Genomic DNA, 17902 nt, shown 5'->3' on the forward strand with positions numbered 1-17902 from the left:
AAATAAATCCCAGATACCTGCTTCCAGCCAGCCTCCACTGGGAGCTTGGGTAGCTGGGGTCCGTGGCCAGCCTGCAAACAGCCATCAGCCCCTCACCCAGGATGGCCACACCCTCATGGGATGAAGGTACCCGCTGGGGGCTTGACCAGCCTGCAAACAGCTATCAGCCCTTCACCCAGGCTGGCCAGGCACACCAGCGAGGACCCCCACCCTGAAGGGGCTGTGGCCAGCCTGCAAACATCCATCAGCCCCTCACCCAGGCTGGCCAGGCACCCCAGCGGGGACCCCCTCACTGTGAAGGGGGTGTGGCCAGTCTGAAAACGGCCCTCAGCCCCTTACCCAGGCTGGCCAGGCACCCCAGCAGGACCTCCCACCTTGATCTGGGACACCCTACAGGGCAAACTGCCAGCCCCCACCCATGCACCAGGCCTCTATCCTATATAGTAAATAAAAGGGTAATATGCAAATTGACCCTAACAGCAGAAAGACTGGGAATGACTGGTCACTATGACACACACTGACCACCAGGGGGCAGACGCTCAATGCAGCAGCTGCCCCCTGGTAGTTAGTGCGCTCCCACAAGGGGAGCTCTGCTCAGCCACAAGCCAGGCTGATGGCTGCCAGTACAGCAGTGGTGGTGGGAGCCTTTCCCACCTCCTCAGCAGTGCTAAGGATGTCCGACTGCAGCTTAGGCCTGCTCCCCACTGGCAAGTGGACATCCCCTGAGGGCTCCCGGGCTGCCAAAGGAATGTCTGACTGCCATCTTAGGCCCAATCCCCCGGGGATTGGGCCTAAGCCAGCAGGTGGTCATCCCCCAAGGGGTCCTAGACTGCGAGAGGGCACAGCCCGGGCTGAGGGACCCCCCCCCCCCCGAGTGCACAAATTTTTGTGCACCGGGCCTCTAGTCTACACTAATAAAAGAGAAAAATGTTAATTGGCGTACGACGATACCCTTTTCATTGGCTAATCAGGGCTATATGCAAATTAACTGCCAACTAAGATTGGCAGTTAACTGCCAACAAGATGGCGGTTAATTTGCATATGTAGGCACAATGCAGGGAGGTGAAAGGGAAAGCAGGAAGAAGCCCCCTGCCACTGACAGTGATCGGAAACCCAGGGGGGAGCTAAGAGCTGGGGGGCAGGGCAAAGGCGGCCCTGGGGCCGCCTTTGCCCTGCCCCCCAGCCATGATCGGAGAATCAGGCGCCTTTGCCGCCCTGGCCAGTGATAGCAGGAAGTAGGGGTGGAGCCAGCAATGGGAGCTGGGCACGGTCGAAGCTGGCAGTCCCAGGAGCTAGGGGCCCCTTGCCTGGGCCTAAAGCGAAGCCCACGATCGCAGGGCCGCTGCAGCTGTGGGTCCCCGCTGCCCGGGCCGAACGCCTCAGCCAGAGGCATCCTGCAGGGGCAGGGGCGGAGCCTGCGCGATCGCGGCGCCCCCCGCTGCCACTGCAGGTCCCCGCTGCCCGGGCCGGATGCCTAGGCCAGAGGCATCAGGCCTGGGCAAGGGGCCGATCCTGCGATTGGAGGGTGATGGGGGTCAATGCCTGAGGGCTCCCAGTATGTGAGAGGGGGCAGGCTGGGCTGAGGGACACTCCCCCCCCCCGCCCCACACCCAGTGCACTAATTTTGTGCACCGGGCCCCTAGTATATATATAAAAGGCTAACATGCTAAGTGTCCCTCCCTCTGTCTGACCAGTGACTATGATATGCACTGACCACCATGGGGCTGAGCTGCAGTGACTTGGCAGTGGTGGTTCTTGGGTGATACACCCCAAAACCAGAAAGGAGGGAGCCTGATTTCTCATGAGGCCACACTATTCCACCTTCGGCTGTGGGTTATGTTATTGCTGGGGCATTGTTGGCCCGAATCTGGTTTACTGCACACTTGCATTTGCGTTCCACACCCTGTACGACATCCACTTTGCAGAGTGCCCTCTTGCACTCCAGAACTCCTCGGGGGATGTCAGAGAGCCTGTTTCGGCATGATCTCCGCAGGCCAGGGCCAGGGATCCCACCTGCTGGAGGGACCCCTGCTCACTTGGCAGAGGCCCTTCAAGCCCTGGCTCCACCCCAGGTGTGGCTGGCTGGGGAAGGACCATGGGAGGTTGGCTCGAGGTTGTGTCCAGCTCGGGTCACCCACCCGCCACCTTCTAATTAATTTGCTTTCAATGTACACGAATCCGTGCACTGGGGTACTAGTACTAAAATAAAAGTGTTAAGGAAATTTAGGGGGAAAAGAAAATGCCCTTAAGTAATCACAGCTTTAAAAGGATCTTTAACAAAGATCTTAATTTAAGGTATCTGCTGATGCCACCCAGTGTGGGAAAACTATAGCCAGGACAGACCTTCCAGGGTCTCGAGGGCAGAGTGAGTTCTATCTGCTTAGACACAGAGAGACAGGCAGGGACAGTGAAGGGGATGGAATGAGACTTTGTTTTCTGAGGCCCACACAGTTTGTATGGAGAGGATTCCTGTCGGCCCTTAATCAGAGGTCCTTTCATCTTTCACTCTCTGAATAATTTCCCTTTAAATAATAGTCTCAACAGCAGGAAAAGGAATTTTGGTGTCAGACATTTCTTAAATTTACAAATCTGTTCTCTGAATTTGAGTTTCTGCATCTAAAAACTAAGGTGATTTTATTTACATTGACAGGTTATTATAAAAATAAAACACGGTGACATTGACAAAGTGCTTAGAACCCAGCACAGCATTCAGTACATAGTAGACGTTCAGTAAATGTCAGTTATTTCCCCAGAGCCAATGTCGGGGATTATATTGTATTTTGAAAATGCTGTTGATTTCTTGTTATTATGTATTTATTATACCTATTCATAACACTACACTCTATTTGATCCCATTGTACATAGGATTATTGTTTTATTCATTCAGAAAACATTGATTGATGTGTTTGTGAGCTAGCCACTGGATCAGATTCTTGGAATTTAGAGATTTTTTTTGTTTAATTTTTTTAAAAATCTCTATTATTTAAAGTATTACAGATGTCCCCTTTTATCCTCATTGATGCCACCCACCCCCTTATCCTTCTATTTCCATCCCTTCCTTAGGCCTTCACCCCTCCATTGTCTGTGTCCATGGGTTATGCATATCAACACTAATAAAAGAGAAAAATGGTAATTGGCGTACGAGCTACCCTTTTCATTGGCTAATCAGGGCTATATGCAAATTAACTGCCAACTAAGATTGGCAGTTAACTGCCAACTAAGATTGGCAGTTAACTGCCAACAAGATGGCGGTTAATTTGCATATGTAGGCACAATGCAGGGAGGCGAAAGGGAAAGCAGGAAGAAGCCCCCTGCCACTGACAGTGATCAGAAACCCTGGGGCTGCCTTTGCACTGCCCCCCAGCCATGATCGGAGAATCAGGTGCCTTTTCCGCCCTGGCCAGTGATAGCAGGAAGTAGGGGTGGAGCCAGCGATGGGAGCTGGGCACGGTCGAAGCTGGCAGTCCCAGGAGCTAGGGGTCCCTTGCCTGGGCCTAAAGCGAAGCCCACGATCGCGGGGCCGCTGCAGTTGCGGGTCCCCGCTGCCCGGGCCGGACGCCTAGGCCAGAGGCATCAGGCCTGGGCAAGGGGCCGATCCTGCGATTGGAGGGTGATGGGGGTCAACGCCTGAGGGCTGCCAGTATGTGAGAGGGGGCAGGCTGGGCTGAGGGACACTCCCCCACACACACACCCAGTGCACGAATTTCGTGCACTGGGCCCCTAGTGTGCATATAAGTTTTTTGGTTCATCTCTTCCCTCCCCCCGCCTTCCCTCTGAGAATCCTCAGTCTGTTGCATGCTTCCATGATTCTGAATCTATTTGGTTTTGTTCATTAGATTCCACATGTAAGTGAGATATGTGATACTTGTCTTTCTCTGACTGATTTATTTCACTTAGCATAATACTCTCTAGAGTCCTGCCTTTGGGGATCTTGCAATGAAACACGAGACATGCATTTCAGCAAGCGGTTTTAATGCAAAGGGGAAGGGAGTGATGGAGACATGTCCCGTGTGTGGGCTCAGAGGAGGGAGTGCCCCCATTTGTAGGCGGGGATGTTTCAAAGTGGAAAAGGATGAATAATGATTGTCTCCGCGGAGAAAGGCCTGGAGTGTGATCCACGAGAACCTGGGTACATCTTACTTTTGGTCTAATTTTTATGAGGTGTCGCTAATGATGGGGGCCTTAATTTGATGGTCCTAGGTCAGCTTAGACTGTAGCTGGGACACAATTGTTCATTTTATCGTCTACAGTGGTCGGCAAACTCCTTAGTCAACAGAGCCAAATATCAACAGTACAACGATTGAAATTTCTTTTGAGAGCCAAATTTTGTAAACTTAAACTATTTAGGTAGGTACATTGTTATTAACTTAATTAGGGTACTCCTAAGGCTTAGGAAGAGCCACACTCAAGGGGCCAAAAAGCTGCATGTGGCTCGCAAGCCGCAGTTTGCCGACCACGGGTAGAAGAAATAAATTCAGACAGCTGTAGAGTTAGTCTGCAAATTTATATACTTTTGTAAGCGCTCAGGTTATCTAGGATGATCAAAAAGGATGCTGTGATTGTTTCAATGAACTGCTCTTAAGGAAATCTGACCTTGCTTACTACTTTTGTATTGATCATTCAGTTGATTTCAGGAAACTTAGGTCAGGTGGCTGTTCCCTGCCAGGCAATGGGGATAGAGAGCAAACAAGACAAATAGTCTCATCATTGATGTCACTCCCAGTCTCAAAGGTTGGAATAAAAAGGGCTCTGATGTTGGCCAAGATGGGGGTCTGGCTGCAGTGACAAAGAGTATTGGAGACACGGAGCACAGGTTAATGGAAATATTCCCATGATGGTGTAACTTTGTAAGCAATATTGAGTCTCCTTCATTAAATATTTGTTGCATATTTTAGCCTGATATTGGACTATACAGACTGATATAGACCACCAGAGGTCCACTGGGCTGTGCCAGGTGTTTATGGAAATCTTCCTGGAGAAGGGAGCCTCTGAGTTGTATTAAAATAAACAAACAAAAAAGAAACAGACTCATAGATACAGAGAACAGACTGACAGTTGACAGGGTCCCCTGTCAGGTGAAGGGTTGAGGGGGCTGGGTGAAAAAGGTTAAGGGATTAAGAAGTAGAGATTGGTAGCTATAGAATAGTCAGAGAGACTTAAATTAAAGCCTAGAAAATACAGTCAATAATATTATCATAACTTTCTATGGTGCCAGATGGGTACTTGAAATATCAGGGGGGCCACTCTGTAAAGCACATGATTGTCTAACCACTATGCTCTAAGACTATTACAGAATAGCACTGAATGTAAACTGTAGTTGAATTTATTTTTTAAGAATCACAGGTGGTTTGCCAGGCAATGTGAATCTTCCAAACAGGAGAAAATAACTGAGCAATGTCACAGGGCCATAAAACAACACGGTGCTTCTGGGAAATAGCAAACAGTTCAGTCTGGCATTGCTAGAGCATCACGTACAAGGGAGAAGCAGCAGGTGATGAGGTAGGAGAAGTAGGCAGAAGGGAAGTCATGAAAAACTTTGTATATATGCCTAAGTATGCATGACAAAGGACTTTATCAGCTTTCTGGAGTTATTAAAAGAAATAGCAATTTTTCTGGATAATAGAAATTTCTGTTGTCAGCAGTGCATTGATAAATATATTTTTAATTCATGGCAATTTCTATCTGGAATTATTATCTTTATGTGTTTGTTATTATCTATCCATTCCCCAAATAAGTATTCATAGATTCCCTGCCATGCCCAATCACTATCATAGCTTCTGAGAGTAAAGCAGTCAGGAAAATGTATGCAATCCTCCCCTCATGAAATATACTGTCTAGAGGAGATAAATATCAAGCAGCTAACTATGAAATAACACTTAGGGGAGATTCTATGAAGAGGTTTTGGGTAATGGGAAGCCACTAACTTCAGGGCCCAATGTGAGCAGACTGCCAAGGAAGGTCTCCTGAGAAAAGGTCAGTTGAGAGGAGACCTGAAGAATGAATATGATTTCAGTAGGTGAAGATGAGGTGGGAGAGAAGACACCTTCTGACTTGAAGGAATGGCATGTGCTTAGGCCCTGTGGTGGATTAGTAATTCACGCTCTCATGGAACCGGGGAGCAACCAGTAGAACTGAGCAGACAAGAAAATGATCAGAGATGGATTGGGAGAGATGGGTATTGTCAGTACGTGCATGGCCTCAGAGATTGTATTAAGGATTTGTACTGTCTCATAGGAGTGTTTAGGTCAGGATTTGCATTTTGAAAAGCTCAGTCTGGCTGCCATGTGCACAAAGACTTAGAACAGATGCTGGGAGATCAAACATAAGATTGGAATAAAAAGGGCTCTGATGTTGGCCAAGATGGGGGTCTGGCTGCAGTGACGAAGAGTATTAGAGACACGGAGCACAGGTTAACACTGCAGCTTAGAACCTCAGAGACATGGGTGCTCTACACGGAAAGATTTTTTGTTATTTTAGTTGCTTGATTTTTTCAGATGTTTCCTACATATTTTTTTTTAGAATTCATGTAGCTCAGTGACCTCTTCAACAGTAAAAACCATTTGATTGGAGAGACAAGCAAGGAAAAAGCAAGAAATAACAGGAACTCTCATTCATTGCTGATGGGAATGAAAAATGGGCTAGCCCCTTTAGAAGACAGTTTGACAGTTTCTTACAAAACTAAACATACCCTACAAAACAGTAATTATGCCCCTTGTATGTACTTGACTGAATAGAAAACAGGTCCATACAAAATCCTGTACGCAAATATTTATAGCCACTTTATTCATAATTGCCCAAACTTGGAAGCAACCAAGATGTCCTTCAGTAGATGAATAGATAAACAAGCTGGGATGCATCCAGACAATAGAATATTATTTAGTGCTGAAAAGAAATGAGCGATAAGCCATGAAAAGACATGGCAGTACCTTGAAAGCATATGGCTAAGTGAAAGAAGACAATCTGAAAAGGCTGCATAATATATGATTCCAACTCATGATGTTCTAGAAAAGGCAAACTATGGAAACAGTACAAAAAAAAACACACTGGTTTCCAGGGCTTCAGGGGGGAGTGAAAGGGCAGAGCACAGGAGATGTGTAAGGCAGGGAAATTATTCTGTACAATACTCTAATGGTGGACACATGTCATCATACATTTGTCAGACCCATTGAATGTATAATGCAAAGGGTGAAGTTTCGCGTAAACTATGAACTTTAGTTAATAGTAACGTATCAATATTGGTTCCCCAATGATAACAAATGTATTACATTAATGGAATATTAGGGAAAACTGAGGGCAGGGTGAGGGAGTATATGGGCACTTTGTGCTTTCTGATACATTTTTTCTGTAAAACTGAAACTGCTCTAAAAATTAGCCCATTAATTTAAAAAATACAAAAATCATGGCATGGCCATGAACTACTTGAAAACCCAAACTAAACAGACCATTTTGTCACACAGCAAACAATGGAATATATTTTCGCTTTTTGCCCAGGGAGCTTCCTTATCTTAGCACAGAGAGATGGATGATGCCAGTACTTCCCAGACAAATGTGAGAGATTTAGAAAGTTGAAGCAGCTGCACCAAAAATTATGCATGTTGTGGTCTCTGAAAAATACAAAAACTATCATGAAGTGATTCCTCTCACTTTTGGGTTGTCCCTCTGCTCAACACTTAAAGGTGTGTCCAAAGGATAGCCACAACAAGGGCCCTGGGGCAGGATGGAGTAGTGTCAGAAAGCTCAGCATATTCCCCAAGAAACTACAAATTTTTGGAGGCAGATGTTACATCACATCATCAGGGCCTCTCTGTGGTGATACCAACTCAAATCATCACAGTTTTACAGGAGAAGTGGATTAATATTTTTCTGCTGTTCCACACCTCCTCCCACAAAGGCCCAAACCAGAGAAAGGTACAAATTTAATGTCAAGTAAGGTTACAGGCTAAATGTTCAGGTGTTAATTGTTAGTGATTCTCAGCCATGCCATGTGATCTTGACTAAATGTGGACCAAGAGAATATTCAGTTGATGTTTTCTTCTCATTGCTCTGCTAATTAATTTAGAAATGTGAATTGACCCAATACTCAGTGACAGGCCTTGTGTTCAGCTTGTGATAATTAGGTATCACTAGTCATTCAGTCACACCTTACATCCCCAGTCTGTTTTCCTGGGAAGAAATTAGGAAGCAATGAGGTCTGTCTTCATAAAAGCGAACAGTCTTTCAAATTTGCATCCAGTATTGTGAAGAACAAAAGCTGTCTTTTTCTTTGTCAATTTCCTTTCACATATTTGATGATCTTGGTATAATAGGATGTTCTTGTCTATATTAACCTCAGAAGAATAAGAATTTTTTTTTACGAAGAGAGACTTCATAGAAAGAAGCTTTGCACTCATTTCCAATACACGGTCAATGCCTGGATGCCAGTCACACACTGTCAATTGCTTAGTTGGCACAGTAAGTGTGGATGTGCATGTGTAACAAAGTGATTCTGGAGAAGTTTATTCTTATTGAGAATAATGCTACTATTTATCTTAAAAATTTAACTATGTATGATTAGTGCCACTTATGATGAAAGCTACTGCTACCAACAGTAATTTTAAACTGTATTTTTGTAGTTGCTGTTAAGCATGAAACATGTTTGTTTGAATTAAGAAAAGATGCACCACTTTTGTTGAACAGTTCCTACTTCTATATTCTTAATAAAATCAAGAAGCCCTAGCCAGTTTGGCTCAGTGGAGAGAGCGTCGGCCTGTTGAACAAAGGGTCCCAGGTTCAATTCTGGTCAAGGGCACATACCTTGGTTGCAGGCTCCTCCTCAGCCCGGGCTCTGGTCGGGGCCGCATGCAGGAGGCAACCAATCGATGTGTTTCTCTCACATCGGTATTTCTTTGTCTTTCCCTCTCTTCCACTTTCTCTAAAAATCAATGGAAAAATATCCTTAGGTGAGGATTAAAAAAAATAATTTTAAAAATCAAGAAAATATGAAACAATACATTCTTAATGTTCAGATTCTCCAAATTGCTGAAGAGGTTGTAATGATTAGATGCTACCCCTTCCATGGACCTTTCTCCACCTCACACTCCCACCAAAAAAGATTCAGTTCCTAGAAAGAAGGAAAGTTAGTTGCTCTTTCTTGAGGGAATTACTCACTATAATAGTTAACAGTCATTACATGTGCTTCTGTGTCATAGGCACAATACTAAATGTTTTAACATGTATTCTCTCATTTAATCTTCCCAACAACCCCATCTTAGTTTTCTGTTATTACCAATTTGTAACTGTGGAGAATGTTTCTGAAAAATTAAGATCACACATATAGTAAAATAGCAATGCCAGGATTTGAACCCACATATCATCAACATGGCTATCCTACATTAACTGCTGTGCACTTGTTTCTACCTTATGGAATACACAGCTGATCCCTGGCTGGGTAGCTCAGTTGGTTAGAGCATCGTCCTTATACACCAAGGTTGCCAGTTTGATTTCCAGCTAGGGCACATACCAAGATGAACCAATGAACGCACAAATAAGTGGAACAACAAATCAAAGTTTCTCTCTCCCTCTCTAAAATCAATCAATAAAAATAAATAGAAAAGCAAACAAAGCTGAGGTTTTGTGAACATTAGTGGACACTTGTCACGCTCAGTTGGGACTGTTTTTGAGCCATGTAGTACCTCCATGACCACTACCACACACACAAACACACCTGCTAGTGACTGTCCTACAGAAACTGTATGAGCGTGAGTCTATAGAAATGGTCTTCAGATAGGGCAATAACAATTTCAGAGATGTTAACCAGAAAGACATGCCCCAACATTATTTTTAACTTTTCTAAAATGTGTTGGCTTCACTTTTTATAAACTGGGTATGTCTCCCCATTAGAGAGAAAAGAATGACCAGTGTGCTTTTATAGCAAGCAGCCTGGTTTTATCCACTAAAAGTAGGGAAGGTCTAAGCAAACAGTAGGCCATGTTAGCTTCAGTTGCCAAGAGAGAAGAAGGGGGAATAGCAAATGTTCCAAAACAAAATTCATCTTCTGTTCTTGCTCCCCGTCTGTTGCCCAGGTCATCAGTAAGTTACCTCAGCTAGTTGCCTCTGTGTCTGTGTCCCATTCCGTTCATCTGGGTGGACTACATGGAAGAAGCTGATACTCTACAAAGGGCTCGGTTGAGACTATACCCTAAGGCGGGTATTTACTTAGACCCACACTGAGTGTGTTTCAAGCTAAGACCTTATCAACTGCTCAAGGCCAGGGTCTGTGGGGTACAAGTTCACAGCCTTCTTCACCCAGTGGGTAGTGTGAGAGGCAGGGTCCTTAACGGTTCTTAACGTGTGTGACAGGCTGGCAGGCAGATACTCCCTTCAGTTACCTTGTACCAAAGGCTGAGGGAGGCCTCTTGGTCGGGTATTTGCATTTAATGAAAGGATGCTCACCCTTCTCTTCATTTAATTGTCTCCTGGGGACAGTTAAGATCCTGATAGATCTTAACATCAGTCGATATAAAAGACGACCGCACAGGACCGAGGCCAGGCCGAGCCCACCAGGCACGCGGGGGCCCGCCCACCCTCGCTCGCTTGCTCGCGCTCCCTCTGGCGGTTCTCTCGTTAGTCCGCCGGCTCCTTAGCCGCCCTCCCTAGTCTCGGAGCTTGGGACACACGGAGAGGCCGGAATCGGAGCATCGGAGCATCTCCCGAGTGCCTTTCATCTGAGAAGTTCAAGGCACTTTGTAGAGCTTCTGCCATAGGCCGCGCATGGGCCTTGCAGCACATTTGTAAGCAATGGCTGCCATCCGGAAGAAACTGGTGCTTGTTGGTGACGGAGCCTGTGGCAAGACTTGCTTGCTCATCGTTTTTAGCAAGGACCAGTTCCCAGCGGCGTATGTCCCTATGGTGTTTGAGAACTATGTGGCAGACATTGAAGTGGATGGAAAGCAGGTCGAGTTGACCTTGTGGGACACAGCCGGGCAGGAGGACTATGATCGCTTGAGGCCCCTCTCCTACCCGGACACGGATGTGATCCTGATGTGTTTCTCCATCGACAGCCCTGATAGTTTAGAAAACATCCCAGAAAAATGGACTCCGGAAGTCAAGCATTTCTGTCCCAATGTGCCCATCATCCTGGTTGGGAACAAGAAGGATCTTCGAAATGATGAGCACACAAGGCGGGAGCTAACCAAGATGAAGCAAGAGCCAGTCAAACCGGAAGCAGGCAGAGATATGGCAAACAGGATTGGCGTTTGGGGGTACGTGGAGTGTTCAGCAAAGACCAAAGATGGAGTGAGGGAGGTTTTCGAAATGGCCACGAGAGCTGCTCTGCAAGCCAGACGTGGGAAGAAGAAATCTGGGTGCCTTGTTTTGTGAGCCTGCTGCAAGCACAGCCCTCCCGCGTTCATTTTGAAGTGCTGTTCATTAATCTTAGTGTATGATTCCTGGTCTTTTTCATTTATCTATAATTTACCTAAGATTACAAGTCAGAAGTCATCTTGCTACCAGTATTTAGAAGCCAACCATGATTATTAATGATCTGGCCCGCCGGGTCCTCTGCCACAGCTCTAACAGCCGCCTCTGCACTCCCACCCGATACACCAGGCGCTAATTCAAGGAATGCCTTCACTTCTTGCTTCTTTCTAGAAAGAGAAATGGTAACTTTTGTGAGTTAGGCTGTAACTACTTCATAACTAACGTGCTTGCCTGACATCTGTCAGCTGCAAGGGACTCTGGGGAGCTACCTCTTCAGGGCTTGACTCCTGAACAGGTTTCCTTGTCGTGCCTCTGGAGTGGGCATCCCATTTTCAAAATGTGCTCAGCCAGCGAGGCCCAGGCTCATGCAGCTGTGGCAGTTCCAGTTCTGTGGTTTCATGTTAGTTACCTTATAGTTAGTGTAATTAGCACCACCTAATGTATGTTACCAAAAAATAAATATATCTACCCAAACTAGATGTAGTACATTTTGTATAATTGGATTTCCTAATACTGATATTTGTCATCCCCACAGAAAGTGTATTGGTTTTTTTAAAAAAATAAAGTCAGAAGGAAGATTCATTTTTAAAATTAAATAAATAAATAAATAACAAAGATGACCACACAAAGCTCTTCACAGAGCATTACCTTGAATTCAGTGCCTCTTATTGGTTGTCAAAACAATCCTCAAGGAAAGGGCTTAGATTTTATATAGTAAATCCACTCCACCGTTCCCACCATCTGTCTCTATAATTGTGTACATGGTATTCATTCATTCAACAAATATCAAATTAGATACCTTCAGTATGCCAGGGACTGTTTAGGCTCTAAGGATAGAGCCGTGAACAAAACAGATACATATCTCTCTTCATGAATCTCATTCTAGTGAAGAGAGACAAGCAATAAAGAGATAAATAAGTAAAGTGTATGCCATGTTAGATGGTAATAAGTGCTAAAGAGAAAATATAATAAGGAAGGCAAAAAGAGAGTGATGAACAAAGATGGGATGAAGCCATTTCAGACGAATGGGCCAGGCATGCTTCACTTGAAGGGGCATTAGAATAACAACAGGAAGCAGATGAGGAATTTTGCTGCCTAAATAAAGGATGTCTCCTCACCTAGGTCTTTTACAGTCTGTGAGTTGTTTGAGAAAGGAGTCATATGTGTCAGTCATTATCGAATGTATATTGAATTAAGCCTTTATAATATAAAGTTGAGTTAGTAAGCCTTATGCTCTCCTTCACATCATAGTAGGGAAAACGGTCATAAATAAATAATTGCAAAGCAGTGAAATGCATAGATATAGAGACATAAAAAGCAAAATGGAAATTGGAAAGAGAGAGAAGCAACTAAGCCTAAAGGGAATACGAGAAGGCTTTAGAAAGGAGGTGATATTTAGACAGAGGATTAAAAGATGATAACGGCTAATAATGACAGCTAACCTTGTCCTCTCTTTCAGGGAAATTTTTAATAAAATGTTTTCTTATCTTTATATTTCAAGTTACATTATAGCATATGAGTGAACTTCCTCTGTAACCCTTTCACACAGAAATGCATAGAGTACATGTGAAAGCCACACATGACTCATCCACTTCCTTGGTTCTGAAGCCTGGATCTAACCACTTGGTTACACTGAAAGTGGAGAGAGGAGTAGGTAAAAGAAGACCATTTATTTATTCAATAAATATATGTTGAAGAGTTACTGTGTAGTAAGCACTGTGCTCAGGATATTGAATACCATTATTAAAGCAACATGACCTTTATCCCAAAAAAGGTTACAGTCCAGTGATTCCAGGCAAATGGCTTATGAAGGAGTAATGGCACCTTCAAGTGGTTGGTGAAACCAGAGAGTAGAATACATCCCACAGAAAGTTTTAGACAATAAGTCTTGGAAGATACCCAGGGGTTGGGTTATAAATCTAGAAAAATAGCCAATGGCTAGATTATGAAGGACCATGTATGGCAACTAAAGCATTTGGATTTTTAAATTTTTTTCTATGAGGAGTCTTTAGAAATTATAAAAGAATGATCATTATTGTGTGACCACAGCTCTTTTGTCTAACAGCCTTCTAATATTTTGATGAATTTTCTTATAATCTTTCTAACATATTAATAGTCTATTTTAATTAATAACAGAATTATCTTTCTAACCATAAATATCTATTTTATAAAACATGGAAAACTCAGGAAAGTATTAGGAAGACGAGAAAAAAAAAAAACATCTGTTATTCAACCACCCAGAGAAAAACTTTAACAGTTTTATGTATTTTCTTCAAGCATTTTTTCTAAATGTGTATATACATTTTTAATTGTGTATCATAAATACTATACCCTGGACATTTTTCCCATACCTTTAAATATTCTTCAAAAACATAATTTAATGGCTAGAGAATGATATTCTGGTGTGGGGAAAGAGTGAATTTATTTACTTAAAGACTAGAGGCCTGGTGCACAAAATTCATGCACGGAGGGGGTGTTCCCTCAGCCCAGCCTACACCCACTCCAATCAGGAACCCCGCGGGGGATTTCCGACTGCCGATTTAGGCCCAGTTAATCCTAAACCAGTGGTCGAACACCCCTCTCACAATCTGGGACCGCTGGCTCCTAACCACTCACCTGCCTGCCTGCCTGATTGCCCCTAACTCCTCTGCCTGCCTGGCTGCTCACCCCTAACTGCCTCTGCCTGATTGCCCCTAACTGCCCTCCCCTGCCAGCCTGATCTCGCCTCTAACTGCTCTCCCCCGCAGGCCTGATCTTGCCCCCAACTGCCCTCCTCTGCCAGCCAATTTGGTTCTGATTGGTCAGTTTCTATGCCAGTCAGTGTCAAAAGCTCCGCCTCATAGGCAGCCATTGGCTCCTCACAGTTGATCGAGATTTGGTTCTGATTGGTCAGTTTGTATGCCAGGCAGTGTCAAAAGCTCCGCCTACTAGGCAGCCATTGGCTCCTTACATTCACCCAGGTTTCGTTCTGATTGGTCAGTTTCTATGCCAGTCAGCATCTCTGGGCCTATCAATGGGGCCTGGTCAGAAAGGTGGGGCTAATTGTGGAGGCCTGGAGAGAAATGGAGGTACTGCTGTTGGCCAGGCTGGGAGAGAAAGAGAGGCAAGTTCTGATCAATAGCTGCCACAGAAGCTTCGGATCAGACCCTGCCTCTCTCTCTGCAGGCATCTCTCCAGGCCTGATCCGCAGCCCCCAGGCAGTCAGTGCTGGGTTGGGGGCGCACAGGGGCTCCAGTCAGTGCTGGGTGCCATGGCAACCCAGCACTGACTTCCTGTTTGGTTGAGCCTTCCTGTTGTTACGACCTGGCTCTTTATTATACTAGAGGCTTGGTGCACAAAAATGTGTGCACTCGGGGGAGGAGGGTCCCTCAGCCCAGCCTGTGCCCTCTCGCAGTTTGGGAACCCTTGGGGGATGACCACCTGCTGGCTTAAACCTACTCCCTGGGGGATTGGTCCTAAGCTGTCAGTCAGACATCCCTCTGGCAGCCAGGAACCCTTGGGGGATGTCCACTTGCCAGCGGGGAGCAGGCCTAAGCTGCAGTTGGACATCCTTAGCACTGCTGAGGAGGCGGGAGAGGCTCCCACCACCACTGCTGTATGGGCAGCGTCAACCTGGCTTGTGGCTGAGCAGAGCTCCCCCTGTGGGAGCACACTGACCACCAGGGGGCAGCTCCTGCATTGAGCGTCTGCCCCCTGGTGATCAGTTGTGTAATAGTGACCAGTCATTCCCAGTCATTCTGCTTTTAGGGTCAGTTTGCATATTACCCTTTTATTATATAGGATAGATAATTAGTGTATGTTTGAAAACATAGGCTGAGGAGTCACACAGAAGTAGGCTTGAGTCCTTGGCCTGAACTTGCCAGCAGCATGTCGCCAGGAACTCAATGCTATAAACCTCAATTTCTTCATTAGTAAAATGGGGATCAAAAAAGGACCTATGTGATAGGTTTTTATGAAGATTGAATAAAGTGTGGTAAGCATTTCAAAGTAACTAGAAATATTAAACAATAAATAAATGGTATTACTATAATTATTAGCAAATGTAATTATTATGTATAATAAACTGTTAACTATTTCCCTCACGTTTCAGTACTTATAAAGCATTCTTAACACCCACAAAGACTAACAGATGGTTTTTGTTAGCATGTAATTCTCAGCCACTAATATTGTTTTTTTTGTGATTAGAAGGACTGAATGCTATTTAAGTGGCTTTCTTTACAGAAGGCCTTTTTCTGTTTTTGCTTGTTTGTTTGTTTTTGTTTGTTTTTACTACTTACTAAAAATGTATGGTTCACATGACAAAAAGACGTTTTTCAAACCAGGAGCATACAAACCAAAACATGGAATGGCTTTTGATTTGCATTTCCCTAACAGCTAGTGAAATTGAGCATCTTTTCATATAACTGGTGGCCACCTATATGTCTTCTTGGGAAAAAATGTCTGTTTGGGTACTTTCTCATTTTTGAATTGGACTGATTGTTTTGTTGTTGTTGAGTTGTATTTGTTCTTTATATATTTTGGATATTAGCCCCTTATCAGAGATATTGTTTGCAAAAATCTTCTCCCAGTTGGTTGGCGGCCTTGTTGTTTTGTTGATGGTTTCTTTCGTTGCCCAGAAGCTTTTTAGTTCGATGTAATCCCATTCCTTCATTTTTGCTTTTTCTTCCCTTGCCTTTGGGGTCAAGTTCACAAAAACCTCTCTGAAACCAAAGTCCATAAGTTTAGTAGGTATGTTTCCTTCTATGTACAGTGGGGCCTTGACTTACGATTGTCCCGACTAATGAGTTTTTCGAGATATAAGCCGTCTCTCGGCCGATTTTTTGCTTTGAGTTGCGAGCTAAAATTTGGGTTACAAGCTAGCTTCAGATACCCCACTGCTAGTTGGCGCAGCAAAAGTCACAGTGAACGCCACAACATCAGCCCAGCATCACGTGTCTCACTCGTTCACTTTATGATTTGACATATGAGTAATTTAAGTTACGAGCTCCGTCACGGAACGAATTAAACTCATAAGTCAAGGCCCCACTGTATTTCATTGTTTCAGACCTTATATTCAACTGAGATCCTTTCCTAAGAAAGGAAGCAGCTGCATGGCGTAGCTTTTGCTGGTAAGGCGCAGGCATACATGATGATTTACTACTTTTCTAAATATGAAATATCTGAAATAAAAGCTGGCTTAATTTTCATAATTAGTCTAAGTCATGCCAAAGTAGCCAAACCTAAATAAACTGTTTAGGGAATTTATCTCTGGCGGTTGGTTGGCCCAAGCTGCTCATGACTTTCCAGACCAAACTTTTCTTACCAGCAACTCGCATCCTTTTTGCCCTAGCGTTCCCTCTCAGAACAGTGTTCTGTTGGCAGAAATACACACCTCCTTTGTTCCTCACTATTTTTGTAAGAAACTTTAGAAAAATAGCAAATCATAGAATTCCAGAGCTGGGAGGGATTTTAGTGTGCATCTAATTCAGTGTTTCTTACATCTAGTTGTAATCAGAATCCTCTGGGGCTGTTGAAAAAAATAAGCATTTCAGACCTAACCTCTGACAGTCCAATTTTATATTTTTAACAAGCCATATGGGTTATTTTTATATATAACCAGGCTTAGAAATCACTAATTTAATTCCTCTTCCCACCTAAAAGAAAGCTGTGAGCGAATTCAGGCAGGAATTGTGTCCTTTCTCCATTTTTTTCCGATCCTAAGAATTGAGTTGGCACTTAGTAAGTAAATACCTGTTGAAATGAAAGTGAAACCATAGCATATCCTCAGCATTGCTTATTTGTGTATTCATATTTCCTCAACCTTGTTTCAAAAAGGATTTAAGGCAGCTTACAAATATTCATGTAAAGTCTCTCTCAGCTCTGAATCAGGAGAGGATTCAACTGTAGACTGATCTAGGGGATCAGCAGCTCTGTCTGCTTCCTAGATGAATTCTAATTCTGAATAGTAACATCCACCTTACTGAGGAATGTATAGGTTTTTATTCTTTCATAAAAAAAAATTACCATGGAGAGGTATTATGATACTGCCTTGCAGTCAGATAAACCTGCATTCAGATCTTTCTAAGGCACTACAGGTAGTACCCCATGGTGGCTCTGCAGTCCTGCAAGAGATACTTAACTGTTCTTTACACTAATTCGTCAAGTGACAAGAGCCAACTCAAATCATTTTTATTTCAGAAGTAGTAATTGAACATCTAGTATGTGGGTATGTGTCAGGTACTGTTTTAAGCACTTGGGAGACAAAACAGACAACAATGACCATCCCCATGATGCCTTTAATCTATGAGACATTGTTCTGCCTATTTTAGAAGATTGTTATAAAGGTGAAATGTGTTGAAGGCCCAGTATATTTGCAAGCATTGCATAAATGTTAATTCTTTTGCCCACCTTTGATTCTCTCCAAGTGCTCTATGCATACAAAAATACCTTTGGGCAAATAGTTCTC

The 17902-nt window shown here is 44.0% G+C and overlaps 2 protein-coding genes across 2 annotated transcripts in view; both read left to right on the forward strand.

Annotated features, from left to right (window-relative positions):
- The window catches only part of GRM5 (glutamate metabotropic receptor 5), a 447722-nt gene that overhangs the window by 241681 nt on the left and 188139 nt on the right, over positions 1-17902 (forward strand). The gene's annotated exons all lie outside the window — the stretch shown is intronic.
- LOC132240692 (transforming protein RhoA-like) lies at positions 10682-11528 on the forward strand. The gene has a single exon (XM_059708190.1). It carries the CDS (start codon positions 10777-10779, stop codon positions 11356-11358), a length of 582 nt encoding a protein of 193 aa, XP_059564173.1. The 5' UTR covers positions 10682-10776; the 3' UTR covers positions 11359-11528.

Source organism: Myotis daubentonii, chromosome 9 (assembly GCF_963259705.1).
Source record: "Myotis daubentonii chromosome 9, mMyoDau2.1, whole genome shotgun sequence".
NCBI lineage: Eukaryota > Metazoa > Chordata > Mammalia > Chiroptera > Vespertilionidae > Myotis > Myotis daubentonii.

What these genes read in the sequence shown, in the direction of transcription:
- LOC132240692 (XM_059708190.1), top strand. Translation starts at nt 10,777, where the DNA reads ATGGCTGCCATCCGGAAGAAACTGGTGCTTGTTGGTGACGGAGCCTGT.